The 17,408-nt window shown below is 39.8% G+C and overlaps 1 protein-coding gene and 1 pseudogene across 2 annotated transcripts; both read right to left on the minus strand.

Annotated features, from left to right (window-relative positions):
• Positions 1-338: 338 nt before the first annotated feature.
• On the minus strand, positions 339-1,305 carry LOC308617936 (MAD2L1-binding protein-like; annotated as a pseudogene). Its single transcript has 2 exons — positions 1,108-1,305; positions 339-691 (listed from the first exon to the last, which is right to left on the minus strand). The product of its transcript is annotated as an MAD2L1-binding protein-like (transcript).
• Positions 1,306-15,709: 14,404 nt separating this feature from the next.
• SPTSSB (serine palmitoyltransferase small subunit B) lies at positions 15,710-15,940 on the minus strand (the record flags this gene model as incomplete). The annotated part of the gene is made up of 1 exon (XM_081235468.1): positions 15,710-15,940. The coding sequence occupies one exon, from the start codon at positions 15,938-15,940 to the stop codon at positions 15,710-15,712; it is 231 nt and encodes a 76-aa protein (XP_081091594.1).
• Positions 15,941-17,408: the final 1,468 nt, after the last annotated feature.

Genomic DNA, 17,408 nt, shown 5'->3' on the forward strand with positions numbered 1-17,408 from the left:
CTGAAAGGCCACAGCAAGAAGCAGAAAAGGGCCACCTCCATAAGAGTGTCTGTCTATGAGCCCATGTTTGCTTTCCAACCCTAAACAGAAACGCCTGACTCAGCACTGTCTGGGAAAATCAGCCTTTGTTTCAAAAAGATGTTGTTCAATAATGGTGTCACAGTCCCAGCCATACCATCAGCCCACCAGGAAGTCTGAGGAAGGGAGGCAGGCAGCCAGAAGGACAGAACTTTCTTCTCACCAGGAAGTACCTAGCTCTAAGTGAGAGATGGGTCACTTGGTGCCACCAGGGGAAAGATAATTTAGCCATTGTGTTTACGATTAAGAAGCATTCCTCTTTACTCATGGAAGACTTTCAGTGTCACTACTGCCTGGAACCAAATGAAATCCTCCCAAGCAATGGTTGGGATGGAGAATTAACCACAGAACATGGTCACAGTGAGTTTGTGGCCCGGGCTGGGCACTCTGTAATTGAGCTTGGGTCGAGACCAATCTTCTCCACAGTCATGGTGGCCCTGTGCCATTAGTATGGTGCCCATGAGTGGAGGAGGCTTCAGCTCACTGAAGGTGCCAGCCATGAAAATGGCTCAGAAGAGATGGTGCAAACAAGCTGCTGTGCTCAGGCTTGGGTCCATGCTGTTGGCGGCCAAGCAGAACAAGTCAAGGTCGTAGAACTGAGATAGGCTGGGACCTGGGACCCTTTACTGGAGTGCTTGCCCTTGCACCAGGACAAAGTCTCCTCGAGCAACAGAATGCAAAGCAACTATAAGGGACTGAAAATCACTGCACGCATTCGCCAACTACCATTTCTGAGGCGCTGAGAGCAAAAGCAGGATATTACGCATGGTCCCTGCACATAGCACCACCAAGGGGGTGGGCAGACCCCCTAAGCCACCCCTCCGGCCCAACCCACTGATTTGCCCCCACCCTCATCCCATTTAAGGGACCAGCTTGCCCTCCTCGGAGAGCAAACGAGGGCACCTGTTACTTGTTTTCTCTCCCTTGTGCAGCAGCACAAGTCCCAGTAAAGTGTTGCCTGAATTCCTCATCAATTTCTATTGATTAAAGAGTCCAAGAACCCGGGTCAGTAACAGAACAACTTGAGACTTAGGGCATTGCCCCCAAGGAGCATCACCACTTGGGGTTCTAGTGACCAGGCAAAGAGACCCTCCAGGTGTCTGAGCACACCCTCCAGTTCTGCCAGGGTATGTTGGCATTTCTGCTGCTCGCCTCAGCAGTGGCTGGAGGTTTCTTCTTCTCCATGTCCTCTGCCAGGGACTGCACTTCCAGCTCTGGAGCCGCCATCACGACCCCCAGGACTGAACTTTATTCTTGCAGGTAATTTAATGTTTTCTTTGAGTTTGGGGGAGGGATAGTCAACTCCGTTTACAAAAGGATGTATCCTGGGGTCCAAGCAATATAACCAGTTGGCAAGGGAGAATGTTTGTATTAGAGAACAAACGGACCCTAACTGCAGATTTTAACGTGGTTAATTGGTATTTATTCTTTAATAACTCAGTAACTCAGGCATCACTTCATGTGGGAAACCTATTCTGAATTTCCCCACCCTCATCCAAAGACACTGAGTCAGCAAACCAGGATGTATGGTCACCCTCTATAAAGTTATGTCTGAATCTCAAAGTACTTACCACACTAATCGATCTTCTGTAATCACACAATCAGAAAATGATAGAATGCAAAAAACACAGTATGGTGTAGGGGATGGTTGATTTGGATATTCAGAAATGTGTTTACCATTGGATATTTCATCCAATGATAAACACATTTCTCTAGATCAGACTGCCTCGGTTCAAATTTAAGGTCTCTCACTGACTGTGTAATATTGAGCAAGTCACTTAATCCGTGCCTCGGCTTTCCCCATCTGTAGAAAAGGAATAATAATAGTATCTACCTAACAGGGTTGCTGTGAAGATTAAATGAATTACTTGTGTAAAATGCTTACAACAATGCCTGAAGCATAGTAAATGCTACCGAAATATTACCAATTATTATTATGGCATGTGGTTGGTCTGGTAGAAGAGGTAGAATTTGAAAGGGAGCTGAAGGATAAGTGTGCTAGGTAAAGACAGCTTTGTACCAGTAGGCAGGGACACACTTTTATAAGGCTGTAAATGTTAGCAGCTAAGGTGGTGTAAATAGTTGTTTTCATTTTATTTCTACTGGTCTCCATTCACTCCTTTGGTTTGGGAAAGTAATTCTCTGGTGTTTGGCCCAGTGGAACTTAAACTCCACTTCCCTTCTCCTGAGCTCATGACAGACACTGATATGTTGATAATGGTATTTTTTCCAGTGAGCAGATGAAGCCTCAGAACGCTTCTCACCATGGCCCTCCAGAGAGGTCCTGCCAGTGTGACTGAAAAGACAAGAACACATATGCCATTCCCAGGTGAGTCCCTTGTTTCACAGCAGAGGGACCTGGAGCCTAGAGAACTGAAGTGACTTGCCCAAGGCCACACAGCCAGCCAGAGCAAGAACTGGAAATTGGGTTTTTCCACTCTTTGGTTGGTATTTGTCTTGCCATCATGTATGGTGGTATTTATTTTCCTAACATATCACTTAGTTAGCTTAGTTTCTGATTACAATGGCCCCTGCCATCAATTACATTGTTGTAGCTTTAGATGGTTAAATATACATATATATAAAATATACATGTGTGTGTATGTATGTGTGTATATGTATTGTCAAAAGTTCATAAATAACAGAAGTAAAACCAATGAATCATTGAAGTAGTAATCAGTAAAAGTTTATTGTGCACATACCACAGAGACAGTTTATGAACCAGGAGCGCTCAAACCAAAACATGGAATGAGGCTCAAGGTATACTGTTAAAAAACAAATTATATACTGGGAAGGCAGTGACTGTTTATTCTTCACCATGATTGGTTATAATATTAGAATTTTCTTAAATGATAGGGAATTGGTTAGTGGCCACCGCATATCAGTTTGGAGAAACAGTTTAAGTTTTGCTTATGATTTTCAGAGGCATAAGCAAGAAATGACCCAGGTCAAGTTAGTCTTGCAAAATAAGCTAAATTAAGCTTTGCTTGTACGATTAAACTGATTTTGTCTGCTCAGGGACTTTTCCAGGCTGGTCTCTTTGTTTTTGATTTTAACAGTATCACATCATATATTTATTACATTAAAGACATATATGGCTGCAAATAATTAAAAACAAAAGGAAGCAAGGTACAATCATTCATCCAGGAGATTCCCTACAACACTGTAGTGAAATTCATAAGCCTTGCTTGCTCTGCAGCAGTGCTGATGGCACTATCTATCTGGCTTAACCAAATTATTGTGGCATGATCTTGTAGTCAGGTTGCAAATGAAAAACTCCAGGCTAATCAACAGCAGACTGAGTGTACTTAGAGCTTCGTGCATAAATTGTGATATTTTACTGCTTTTAAATGATGCATGATGAAATGATTGAAGACATCATTACATGGAACAATATCCAACAGGGAATGTGATATTCTTAATGATTTAGCACTTCAAGCTCTTATGGGAGTGTTAACTACTTTTACTGAAGAACTGTAGGGAAGTGGTGTGTTTTAAGATTAAGACTGGATCTAGACAAACAGTGGAGTCTTGACCATATCACAGACATGTTCAGGGAACCTGGCAAGTGGGTAAAAGTGGAGGGTCTAGCTCTAAGCTGGATCTGAGTGATTTAATTAGCATTGCTTAAACCCTAGTAAAGCGGTTTTCAATCTTGGCTGAATATTAGAATCACCTGGGGAGCTTTTAAACCTCCCATGCTGGGGCCCCCTCCAGGGATTGTGATTTAATTTTCTGGGTGGGGCCAGGCACTGATGTTTCTAAAGCTCCCAGATGATTCTAATGTATAGGCACAGAGGTAAACCAATGGTGTGGTCCTTGAGCAGCAAATACATCAGCCTTTTTTGGATCCTCCTCCTTTTTAACAACGCTGGTGTAGGGATTGCTGTGAGAATAAATGCAGGAGCAGAGAGAAGGCGAAACAGGTAGGAGAATACAGGGGAGGGTCAGCAATTTCTCAAAACCTTCACCTACTTGTTCAGAGTTTTAAAACTCTCCTTATAGGTGAATCATTTGATACAATTTCTAAGGACAAATCATGTCTGGAATATGACTCTATGCCTCCTAACCTCGAATTACAAAAAGGACTTAATGTATTCATCAATCCGTTCACTTAATGAGCTTTTACAAGAATACCTGGGGCAAAAAATCAGTATGTGCTCTCCAGAAACAACACCAGCATAACTTTTTGGAAATTGACACAGGAGAGGCACAGAATATGCATATATGGGCAATGGACTTTTCTTCTTCCCTCTCCTCTGGAGCCAGGTACTTTCTCTGGTTCACGAAAATGTAACTCAGGACTGGGAGGATAGTATTGCCTTTGCATAATAAGGTGCAAGAGATAAAATTACCAGAAGGGCATATTCGACAGCTGATTTTTTTGGACAGTTTGCCTGTTGGCTACACCAGGACATGAACCCCTTCCCCCTTTTTTTTTTTTAACATCATTATTGGAGTATAATTGCTTTACAGTGTTGTGTTAGTTTCTGCCATGTAACAAAGTGAATCAGCCATATGCATACTTATATCCCCATAACCCCTCCCTCTTGAGTCTCCCTCCCACCCTCCCTATCCCACCCCTCTAGGTGGTCACAAAGCACTGAGCTGATCTCCCTGTGCCATGCAGCTGCTCCCCACTAGCTAGCTATTTTACATTTGGGAGTGTATATATGTCCATGCCACTCTCTCACTTCGTCCCAGCTTACCCTACACCCTCCCCGTGTCCTCAAGTCCATTCTCTATGCCTGTGTCTTTATTCCTGTCCCGCCCCTAGGTTCATCAGAACCATTTTTTTTATTCCATATATATGTGTTAGCATATGGTATTTGGAGGTTCCTTAAAAAACTAAAAATAGAACTACCATATGACCCAGCAATCCCACTACTGGGCATATACCCTGAGAAAACCATAATTCAGAAAGAGTCATGTACCACAGTGTTCATTGCAGCACTATTTACAATAGCCAGGACATGGAAGCAACCTTCCCTCTGTTTTGATTCTACTTAGAGCCGTACTTCCTCACTCCTGATCTCACATGTTCCTCCCATCCAGTGGTGAAAATTGAGGTTGTAGAGAATGACAGTAAACCCTTTCTGGGGCTGCATGTAAGAGTTGACAGGGTGAGGGCCATGAGGAGGTTGAAAGGACTGAGGGGCTACGGGGGATTGGGCAGAGGGCGTATGGAGTAGAGGTAGCTACTGAAATGCAAGCCGAACCCCGCAGGGAGGCCTCTCCCATAAGCCCACCAACCACTGAATGAATAGATTTTCTCACCTCAATCTCAGGTAAAAGACTGATTGATTGCTCTTTGGGATTTTGTATATTTGTTTGCTCTTTTGTTTTTATTTATAGACTATATTATATTACCTTTCACAACAATGATCGTTAGTGCTGGGGTAATAAAGGCCATAGAATTTCAGAGAAAGGTCAGGCTCCTGTCAATAACCAAAGCTTCAGGAAGCTGAAATGCTGAAAGTCACTAGAATTTCATAGACTATAGGCTTTTTAATTGGAAAAATCACTGGAGAGACTTCACTCCACTCACTAATTTTCTAATGAAGTGACCTAACTTCTAGAAATAGTGAGGAGTGGGGTCGAGATGAACTTAGACAGAGGGAACTTTATAAGCCAGGCTGTAAGAGGAGAGAAGACATAAGACCCACTGGAGGATGGAGAAATCGGCCGCCTGGTTATTCAGGTTTGCTTTAACCTTGGGCAAAAGTGAATTATTTTAACAAAAGAAACTGAAATATTAATATGAACAAGATGTAAAGTACTTAGATATGGCTCATGTTAGGAAAAAATATGAGATCAGGGAAGTTCTGTGAGGGATAAGGACAGAGGAGAAGCACTGCAATTTACTTGGAAGTGAGACCTTCCCATATAAACTTAGAAAACAAAAGGATGAGGCTTCTTCCTTTTCCTTTTTCCCTCTTCGCTGCTCTCCCCCATTCGCTCTCTCTCCTCTTCCTCCCTCATCACTTTCTCCAGTCCAGTGTCATCACTGAGTGGGAATCCATGTTGAGTGATACGAGGCTCTCCTCAGTCAGTGCTTCCCTAGTGACCAAGACCGTGCCATCCAGGGAATTAACCTGCCATGTGTGTGGGGGTGGCTGTGCAGGCAGAGGCTGGGAAGGCTGGGAAGGTAGGGCATAGGGAGCTCTCGCCTATATTTAGCAGTCTCCCTCTGTCCCACACTCAGACATCTGGGTTGAGTGCTACCTCTGTTAGAAATAAAAATACAATAATAAAAAGGAGCAATTTGAATTCTGAATTTCATATGGAAATGATTAGAAGTGTGAATATTGTCAATGGGATATGTCATCGTTGCTACAGAAATAGGCTTTGTCATTACAGTAAAGGCAACTGTAATTTTATTTTGGAACTCCTTCTGCCTCCTCTTTCCTTATAACCTCCAAGAAAGTAACTGAAATTAAAAATTGGTCCACTCTGCCCTGCTAACCCCACCATTAAATCTTCTCAATACTATTATGTTCATGATTCTCAACATCATAATTCAGGAATGAATCAAAGAGAACCCAAAGGTTCAGAACCTTTTTTTTTTTTTTAGATTCCATATGTATGTGTTAGCATACGGTATTTGTTTTTCTCTTTCTGACTTACTTCACTCTGTATGACAGACTCTACACCTCACTACAAATAACTCAATTTCATTCCTTTTTATGACTGAGTACTATTTCATTGTATATATGTGCCACATCTTTATCCATTCATCTGTCGATGGACGCTTAGGTTGCTTCCATGTCCTGGCAATTGTAAAAAGAGCTGCAGTGAGCATTGTGGTACATGACTCCTTTTGAATTATGGTTTTCTCAGGGTATATGCCCAGTAGTGGGATTGCTGGGTCATATGGTAGTTGTATTTTTAGTTTTTTAAGGAACCTCCATACTGTTCTCCATAGTGGCTGTATCAATTTACATTCCCACCAACAGTGCAAGAGGGTTCCTTTTTCTCCATATCCTCTCCAGCATTTGTTGTTTGTAGATTTTTTGATGATGCCCATTCTGACCGGTGTGAGGTGATACCTCATTGTAGTTTTGATCTGCATTTCTCTAATGATTAGTGATGTTGAGCATCCTTTCATGTGTTTGTTGGCAATCTGTATATCTTCTTTGGAGAAATGTCTTTTTAGGTCTTCTGCCCATTTTTGGATTGAGGTGTTTGTTTTTTTGATATTGAGTTGCATGAGCTGCTTGTAAATTTTGGAGATTAATCCTCTGTCAGTTGCTTCATTTGCAAATAGTTTCTCCCATTCTGAGGGTTGTCTTTTGGTCTTGTTTATGGTTACCTTTGCTGTGGAAAAGCTTTTAAGTTTCATTAGGTCCCATTTGTTTATTTTTGTTTTTCCATTTCTCTAGGAGGTGGGTCAAAAAGTAGCTTGCTGTGATTTATATCATAGAGTGTTCTGCCTATGTTTTCCTCTAAGAGTTTTATAGTGTCTGGCCTTACATTTAGGTCTTTAATCCATTTGGAGTTTATTTTTGTGTATGGTGTTAGGAAGTGTTCTAATTTCATTCTTTTACATGTAGCTGTCCAGTTTTCCCAGCACCACTTATTGAAGAAGGTGTCTTTTCTCCACTGTATATTCTTGCCTCCTTTATCAAAGATAAGGTGACCATATGTGTGTGGGTTTATCTCTGGGCTTTCTATCCTGTTCCATTGATCTATCTTTCTGTTTTTGTGCCAGTACCATACTGTCTTGATTACTGTAGCTTTGTAGTATAGTCTGAAGTCTGGGAGCCTGATTCCTCCAGCTCCATTTTTCTTTCTCAAGATTGCTTTGGCTATTCGGGGTCTTTGTGGTTCCATACAAATTGTGAAATTTTTTGTTCTAGTTCTGTGAAAAATGCCATTGGTAGTTTGATAGGGATTGCATTGAATCTGTAGATTGCTTTGGGTAGTATAGTCATTTTCACAATGTTGATTCTTCCAATCCAAGAACATGGTATATCTCTCCATCTGTTTGTATCATCTTTAATTCCTTTCATCAGTGTCTTACCATTTTCTGCGTACAGGTCTTTTGTCTCCTTTGGTAGGTTTATTCCTAGGTATTTTATTCTTTTTGTTGCAATGCTAAATGAGAATGTTTCCTTAATTTGTCTTTCAGATGTTTCATCATTAGTGTATAGGAATGCCAGAGATTTCTGTGCATTAATTTTGTATCCTGCTACTTTACCAAATTCATTGATTACCTCTAGTAGTTTTCTACTAGTAGTTTTCCTAAAGATGGTAGCATCTTTAGGATTCTCTGTGTATAGTATCATGTCATCTGCAAACAGCGACAGCTTTACTTCTTCTTTTCCGATTTGGATTCCTTTTAATTCTTTTTCTTCTCTGATTTCTGTGGCTAAAACTTCCAAAACTAAGTTGAAACATAATGGTGAGAATGGGCAACCTTGTCTTGTTCCTGATCTTAGTGGAAATGGTTTCAGTTTTTCACCACTGAGAACGATGTTGGCTGTGGGTTTGTCATATATGGAGTTTATTATGTTGAGGTAAGTTCAGTTCCCTCTATGCCTACTTTCTGGAGGGTTTTTTTTTTTTTTTTTACCATAAATTGGTGTTGAATTTTGTCGAAAGCATTTTCTGCATCTATTGAGATGATATGTCATATGGTTTTTCTCCTTCAATTTGTTAATATGGTTTATCACATGGATTCATTTGCACATATTGAAGAATCCTTGCATTCCTGGGATAAACCCCACTTGATCATGGTGTATGATCCTTTAAATCTGCTGTTGGATTCTCTTTGCTAGTATTTTGTTAAGGATTTTTGCATGTATACTCATCAGTAATATTGGCCTGTAGTTTTCTTCCTTTGTGACATCTTTGTCTGGTTTTGGTATCAGGGTGATGGTGGCCTTGTAGAATGATTTTGGGAGTGTTCCTCCCTCTGCTATATTTTGGAAGATTTTGAGAAGGATAGGTGCTAGCTCTTCTCTAAACGTTTCATGGAATTCGCCTGTGAAGCCGTCTGGTCCTGGGTGTTGGTTGGTTGGAAGATTTTTAATCATAGTCTCAATTTCAGTGCTTGTGATTGGTCTGTTTATATTTTCTATATCTTCCTGGTTCAGTCTAGGAAGGTTGTGCTTTTCTAAGAATGTCCATTTCTTTCAGGTTGTCCATTTTATTGGCATAGAGTTGCTTGTAGTAATCTCTCATGATCCTTTATATTTTTTCAGTGTCAGTTGTTACTTCTCCTTTTTCATTACTAATTCTGTTGATTTGAGTCTTCTCCCTTTTTTTCTTGATGAGTCTGGCTAATGGTTTATCAATTTTGTTTATCTTCGCAAAGAACCAGGTTTTAGTTTTATCGATCTTTGCTATCATTTTCTTCATTTGTTTCTGATCTGATCTTTATGATTTCTTTCCTTCTGGTAACTTTGGGGTTTTTTTTTTTGTTCTTCTTTCTCTAATTGCTTTAGGTGTAAGGTTAGGTTGTTTATTTGAGATGTTTCTTGTTTCTTGAGGTAGGATTGTATTGCTATAAACTTCCCTCTTAAAACTGCTGTTGCTGCATCCCCTAGGTTTTGAGTCATCATGTTTACATTGTCATTTGTTTCTAGGTATTTTTTGATTTCCTCTTTGATTTTTTTCAGTGATCTCTGTGTTATTAAGTAGTGTATTGTTTAGCCTCCATGTATTTGTATTTTTTTTATAGATTTTTTCCTGTCATTGATATCTAGTCTCATAGTGTTGTGCTTGGAAAAGATACTTGGTATGATTTCAATTTTCTTAAATTTACCAAGGCTTGATTTGTGACCCAAGATATGATCTATTCTGGAAAATGTTCCTTGAGCACTTGAGAAGAAAGTGTATTCTGTTGTTTTTGGATGGAATGTCCTATAAATATCAATTAAGTCCATCTTGTTTAATGTATCATTTAAAGCTTGTGTTTCCTTATTTATTTTCATTTTGGATGATCTGTCCATTGGCGTAAGTGAGGTGTTAAAGTCCCCCACTATTATTGTGTTACTGTTGATTTCCTCTTTTATAGCTGTTAGCAGTTGCCTTATGTATTGAGGTGCTCCTATGTTGGGTGCATAAATATTTACAATTGTTATATCTTCTTCTTGGATTGATCCCTTGATCATAAAGTCATGTCTTCCTTTGTCTCTTGTAATAGTCTGTATTTTGAGGTCTATTTTTTCTGATATGAGAATTGCTACTCCATCTTTCTTTTGATTTCCATTTGCATGGAATATCTTTTTCCATTTCCTCACTTTCAGTCTGTATGTGTCTGAGGTGGGTCTGAAGTGGGTCTCTTGTAGACAGCATATATACAGGTCTTGTTTTTGTATCCATTCAGCCAGTCTATGTCTTTTGGTTGGAGCATTTAACCCATTTACATTTAAGGTAATTATCGATATGTATGTTCCTATTACCATTTTCTTAACTCTTTTGGATTTGTTTTTGTAGGTCTTTTTCTTCTCTTGTGTTTCCTGCCTAGAGAAGTTCCTTTAGCATTTGTTGTAAAGCTGCTTTGGTGGTGCTGAATTCTTTTAGCTTTTGCTTGTCTGTAAAGGTTTTAATTTCCCCATCGAATCTGAATGAGATCCTTGCTGGGTAGTGTAATCTTAGTTGTAGATTTTTCCCTTTCATCACTTTAAATATGTCCTGCCACTCCCTTCTGGCTTGCCGAGTTTCTGCTGAAAGATCAGCTGTTAAACTTATGGGGATTCCGTTATGTTATTTGTTGTTTTTCCCTTGCTGCTTTTAAAATTTTTTCTTTGTATTTAATTTTTGATAGTTTGATTAATATGTGTCTTGGTGTGTCTCTCCTTGGATTTATCCTGTATGGGACTCTCTGCATTTCCTGGACTTGATTGACTATTTGCTTTCCCATATTAGGGAAGTTTTCAACTATTATCTCTTCAAATATTTTCTCAGTCCCTCTCTTTTTCTCTTCTTCTTCTGGGCCCCCTATAATTCGAATGTTGGTGAGTTTAATGTTGTCCCAGAGGTCTCTGAGACTGTCCTCAATTCTTTTCATTCTTTTTTCTTTCTTCTGCTCTGCAGTAGTTATTTCCACTATTTTATCTCCAGGTCACTTACCCTTTCTTCTGCCTCAGTTATTCTGCTATTGATGCCTTGTAGAGAATTTTTAATTTCATTTATTGTGTTGTTCATCGTTGTTTGTTTGCTCTTTAGTTCTTCTATGTCCTTGTTAAACGTTTCCTGTATTTTCTCCATTCTGTTTCCAAGATTTTGGATCATCTTTACTATCATTACTCTGAATTCTTTTTCAGGTAAACTGTCTATTTCCTCTTCATTTGTTTGGTCTGGTGGGTTTTTACCTTGCTCCTTCATCTGCTGTGTGTTTCTCTGTCTTCTCATTTTGCTTAACTTACTATGTTTAGGGTCCTCTTTTTGCAGGCTGCATGTCCATTGTTCCTGTTGTTTTTGGTGTCTGCCCCCAGTGGCTAAGGTTGGTTCAGTGGGTTGTGTAGGCTTCCTGGTGGAGGGGACTAATGCCTATGTTCTGCTGGATGAGGCTGGTACTTGTCTTTCTGGTGGGCAGGACCACATCCGGTGGTGTGTTTTGGGGTGTCTGTGACCTTATTATGATTTTAGGCAGCCTCTCTGGTAATGGGTGGGGTTGTGTTCCCGTCTTGCTAGTTGTTTGGCATAGGGGTGTCCAGCACTGTAGCTTGCTGGTCGTTGAGTGGAACTGGGTCTTAGCTTTGAGATGGAGATCTCTGGGAGAGCTTTCACCATTTGATATTACATGGAGCTGGGAGGTCTCTTATGGAGCAATGTCCTGAACTCGGCTCTCCCACCTCAGATGCACAGGCCTGACACCTGGCCGGAGCAGAAAGACTCAGTCAGCCCCATGGCTGCTAGTGTTGGAGGGTCTCCTACAGAGGTGGGGGTTGGCTGTGGCTTACTGTGGGGACAAGAACACTGGCAGCAGAAGTTCTGGGAAGTACTCCTTGGCATGAGACCTCCCAGAGTCCACCATTAGCCCCACCAAATCTCTATCCTTTTTTATGGGCAGCTGATTGGCTCTGAAAAAGTTTCCTTTAGATGAGTTAGATGTTTTTAAAAAAATACGTTATGTATTTAATGAAATTCCTCCTTTGATCCAACCCATAAGCAAGATATGTTGACTTTCTAGCTCCAAAAATTATGTCACATGAGACCGTGTGTCTCTGTCTCTGATGCCACCATCTTAGTCTGGCTCTCATCTGTGCTAGGTCCTCCTGCTCAGACTCATGCCCCATCCCATCCACTCTCACAGCAGCCAGTGTCCTCATCTTACATTGTAAAGGACCCTACCCTCCACATCGCCCCCCTGCTTAGAGACCTGCAATGACAGAAGTTTGAATTCCCCTAATACAATGCCCCTTCTGTGCCCCACTGTCCCTCACCCTCTGTTACGTTCTCTCCAGCGCTCTGCTGTTTCTTTCATAAAACCTTATAACAATTTATGAATAGTTCATTTGCTTATTTTTTTTCTTGTGTCATCTTGCCTACCAGATTGTATGATTCATAAATTCAGGGATGTTTCTCTTTCTGTCTTGTTCATCTTTGTTTCTTAGTGGCAAGCTCAATGACTAGCACATGGTGGACTTTTTCCCCAGCATTTTTTAAATAAAAAATTTCAAACATACAGCACAGAGATTTTTATAATGAACACCTGAATACCTAACCCCTAGTTTCTACTGTACTTTCTTCATATCTATCCCTCTCTCTATTCCTGTATCTACCCTCAAAACGTGGTTGACTTTTAATACATTTGTTGAATGAATGAGTAAATGAAGAATGATACTCTTTTGGTCAATAGCCTGAAGCTATACATCCTGAGCTTCTTTGTTTCTGTGTGGAAGGAGGGTATGGGGAACTACGTCATGTTTCGTCGGATGTGTATCTGCTCATCTCTGTACCAGTCATTGGGCCAGAAACTGAGGATGCAGAAATAAGGACAAATTTCCTGCCTTCCAGAGGCACGGCCTCCACTAGCAAGAAGACCCAAATATGTTAGTGATAGAAGAAATAAGTAGAAAATGTTGACAAGCGATTTTTTTTCGCTTGTATGACTTGTTAATAAAGACTGACCAGTCCTATCTTGATGTTCAAACTGCCTGATTTCTTGGCCTTTTGTGTTTTTTGTTGCACAAGTAGACAAAAGCGATTGTTTACTTGCCCAATGCCAGTGAAGGAATATTTTATGATTCCTAGTTTAGTGAGTGACAAATGCAAGCCCATTTGAACCATGAAACCCTTAGCTTTTTTTTTTTAAAGTTCTGTACATACCATTGAAATATACAAATAATAGAAGCAAAAGAAAAGCATATAAATGTTCCTAATCTAGGCTAACTATGGTCAAGGTAAAGAGCATCTCTGCTTAGTCTAGAAAATTGACAGAGCAGAGCAGAGAAGGTAGAGCTTTCTTCCCTTCTGCATACAGATAGTTTTTTCTAAACTATGTTTGATTATATTTTTTGGACCCTGTATTTATTATTTTGATCGTGCAGAGGAAATGCTTACCTTTGAAGTGACATCCTAGGGCAGTGCTTTGCAATATCCTTTCTTAAACTTTACTGTGTCTGTTCACATTTATAATATTTTGATTCTTATTTTAGAAGGAGGATTTTAAGAAGGTCAGTGCAGTATCTTTGTGATTGAATTCCAAGAGTACTTAACAGGGGTCCATGTATATAAGGGTGTTGAATCATTGTGAACTGGGAATGCATTCAAGTTCTAGCTTAACTGAGAATCCTCTGTTAAATATTTAAAAGTGAAGCATTCTTTTAAAAGAGACCTATGGGCCTGGACAGCATAGAAATGGGTGAACACAGCACCGCTAAGCTGCAAAAGCAGAGCTGGGACCTGAGCTTGTTCCTCCAACCTTGGCTGTCTCCTCAGCCCCTGACCCCTTTTATTGATGGCGTTCTGTTTTCTAACACGTTTGGAATCCCCAGCCCATTAACTTTCACTTGCTCACATTGTCCTTCCATGGGCTTCCATGAGGCAAATATTTCAGGGCCCAGTGTGGTCCTGACCTGGATTTGCTTCCTGGCTTCGCCACTAGTAGTTACAGGACCTCGAACAAGAAATATACTTTTTCCAAGTTCTAGGTCCCTTACCTGTAACTGGGAGACCTTAATACCTACTTCAACATGTAAAACATGTCCACCATGGAGAAGACTCTTGATAAATATATCAATAGTTTTACCCTACCATCTTAAGATCAGTTACCACCTTGGATCACTAAGAAATGATGTTTGCAGAGAAATATGGATGTAAGCACCTAGATATTTAGTGCAATAGGAGAAAAAAGCAAATCTGAAGGTGGATATTTTATTTATAAAATTAAACCTAATTTATTTTGCAAAAATCAACACATACATGTTCAGATCTGGTTTATCCTCAAAACATGTGTTTTTGTTTTTTTAACAAACATGCAAGCTAATTTGGCATGCCAAACATTTTTCTCTTTAGCTCTCCTTGGAAAAATTTTTTTTCATAACACAAACAAGGGTGCAAATATTGTCCAAAAACTATTTACATTTTTACCCTCCAGAATTACTAACATTAAGATATATTGAGAGGAAAGAAAAACTGCAAGGTTTTGCCTTTGGCATTCACATTTGATTCAGCAGTATAATTAAAAACTTGTATTTGTTTTTAAGATAAACACTTTGAAGGAAATTTAATAAATCTTGGTTTTGCTCTGCAAAGGAGCCACTGCATCAAAACATTTAACTGGAGCTGTCGAGTTCCTGCTGGTAGAATATTACTTCCAGCCTATTTATTAGCTTTTCTTCCTGTAGCCCAATATATGATTCCCCCCACCCCACCCCTCCACTGAGTGAAAGCACAGAAAGGATGCAATTTCTTGTCTCTTTTCCCCCAGCATCATGCAAGGCAAGGCAGCATCACAAGTCACAGTATCTGAATTTACTTTGATTGTATACTTTTTCTTACACTTAAAATGATTTTGTATTATAATACTTACTGGGTCATCTAAAATCAACATTGTTGATTTTAAACTGTTATAAAGCCAGACTTTTAGAGACACTTGAAAAAATTCATGAACCATGTCTGAAAGGAGATAATTACCTTCAACCTATTCTTTTGCGCTTGTAGTAAAAGAATTTTAGGTATCAGCAGGTTACTAGAAAATAAGACTTTAGGGGGTCTATATAATTTATTCGGATCTTTTTGTATATTGTAAACAAGATAGGATACTTTTGACAGTAGTGTATGAACAAATTTTTAAAAAATATATCCTTCACTATAGAATAGGTATCAAGAGAGCATTTTAAATATGATTCTGATAGGTCTCTTATGAGCCTACTTCCCAGAAAAAGTTTATATGAAATTTCCCAATTAAAAACAAAATCTAAAGTCATAGATTTAAGCTGAGAGAATATGGTATGTGAGGTAAGGTCATTGTGTTATCTATGGTCTGATGCACAAAGTATCATGTACAAAAGAACCTAAAGAGACATCTATCTCAAATTTCAGGCAGGATATGAATGCATAGAGAGGAGAGAGTTTTTCAGGTGAGATAGTGAAAGAAGCTACAGTATTCACCTAAATTAATACATTGTAAGCAACGTACACATATGTAATGCCAGTTCACAGGATACAAACAAGATCAATTAGAAATTATACTGTGATAGCCACACATTTTGGAGAAAAATTCCCAAGCCAGGCGAATGTGGATTGGGATAAAAACATAGGCGGTGTATACCACCATAGCAAAAATGGTTATTAAGATGGTATTGAACATGGATCGCTCCCAGGGCTCTAAGACAGCACAGCAGCTAATGATTTGGTATTGATAGTAGAGCCAGGAGAAATAGTCCTTCACACGTTTGAAATCCATGGCTGCTTCCTTCAAGCTGCAGAAAGTCTGTCCTATTAAAAAAGGTAACAGATTAGAAGAAAAAAAAATAAGGCACTAAACACAGAATCTCCTGATATTTTCATGATCTCAGCATGTCAAAAATTTTCAAAGAATGTTAATGATCATTGAGTGAATTACTAATAGGAATATTTTATGGAAATAATAACATATTAATCATAGGAATTAATATTGCCATTACTACTAATAATTACTACTAGAATGAATAGCAATAATATTATTAACAGTGACATTTATCTAAAAATAATTGCTAGTAATAACTCTAGTGATAATAATATCTACAGTTGAGGCTAACCACATTTTCTTTAGCCCTGTACATTTAGAGAGATAAACGTGAGTTTTCTATTTCCTACAGCATATATTCTGGTAGAAGATTAAGGAATAGTGTGCAGAAAAGAGTTAATATAGCAAACCTGAGGCTGCTATTTTTAGAAGGGTCCTTGGCTGGCATCTGGGAACTTGGCTTTTGGAATGTTCTTTCTGTTCCCTAATGGATAAGGATGATTCACTATTCCTAGACTGTGCAAACACTGTAATTTATGGTGAATACCTGCTTTATTCTGGGAGTCTGGAATTTTTGTAATTGCCAGGCAAAGAGTGTCCATGTGAGCAGCCCCAATAAAAACCTTGGTGCTGAGTCTCTAATGGGCTTCCCTGAGCAGAAACATTGACATGTATCACTGCACTTTTTGCTGGTAAAGAAAGCACACTTGGTGTGTCCACTCATGGGAGGAAGAGAACATCTGAAGCCTATAAATGGATTTCTTCAGACTCCAACCATGTCTGTCTTCCTGACTGATCCTGTTGTATATCTTTCTGCTATAATAAACCTTAGCTGTGAGTGAGAATATATGTTGAGTCCTGTGAGTCTTTCTAGTGAGGCACTGGACATATGGATGGTCTTGGGACCTCTGAAACAAAGGTGAAGCCCAACGTGTACCTTTGGGTGGTCATTTGGTTTTTGGGTAGAGAACTTATGAAAACCATATAAAAATGTTTTGTTGGCCCTCAGATAGGATCACAGTTAAAACTACGTGGAAAACCTCCTAGAAGGAAGGGCATCTATCATTTCTTTACCAATTTATTTATTTTTGCGGTATGCGGGCCTCTCACTGCTGTGGCCTCTCCCGTTGCGGAGCACAGGCGCTGGACGCGCAGGCTCAGCAGCCATGGCTCATGGGCCCAGCCGCTCCGTGGCGTGTAGGATCTTCCCGGACCGGGGCACGAACCCGTGTCCCCTGCATCAGCAGGCGGACTTTCAACCACTGCGCCACCAGGGAAGCCTAATATACCAATTTTTATTTATTCATTCATTTCTTAAAGATTCTTGGGAAGATTTTGCAGACACTCAGAGACACGATGGGTGTCCTTGGGGAGACAAGCTGACCTGTACCTGTTGTGCTTACTCCTAGGAGTATCATGGTGCTAC

Source organism: Mesoplodon bidens (assembly GCF_964165515.1).
Source record: "Mesoplodon bidens genome assembly, chromosome: 5".
Classification (NCBI taxonomy): Eukaryota; Metazoa; Chordata; class Mammalia; order Artiodactyla; family Ziphiidae; genus Mesoplodon; species Mesoplodon bidens.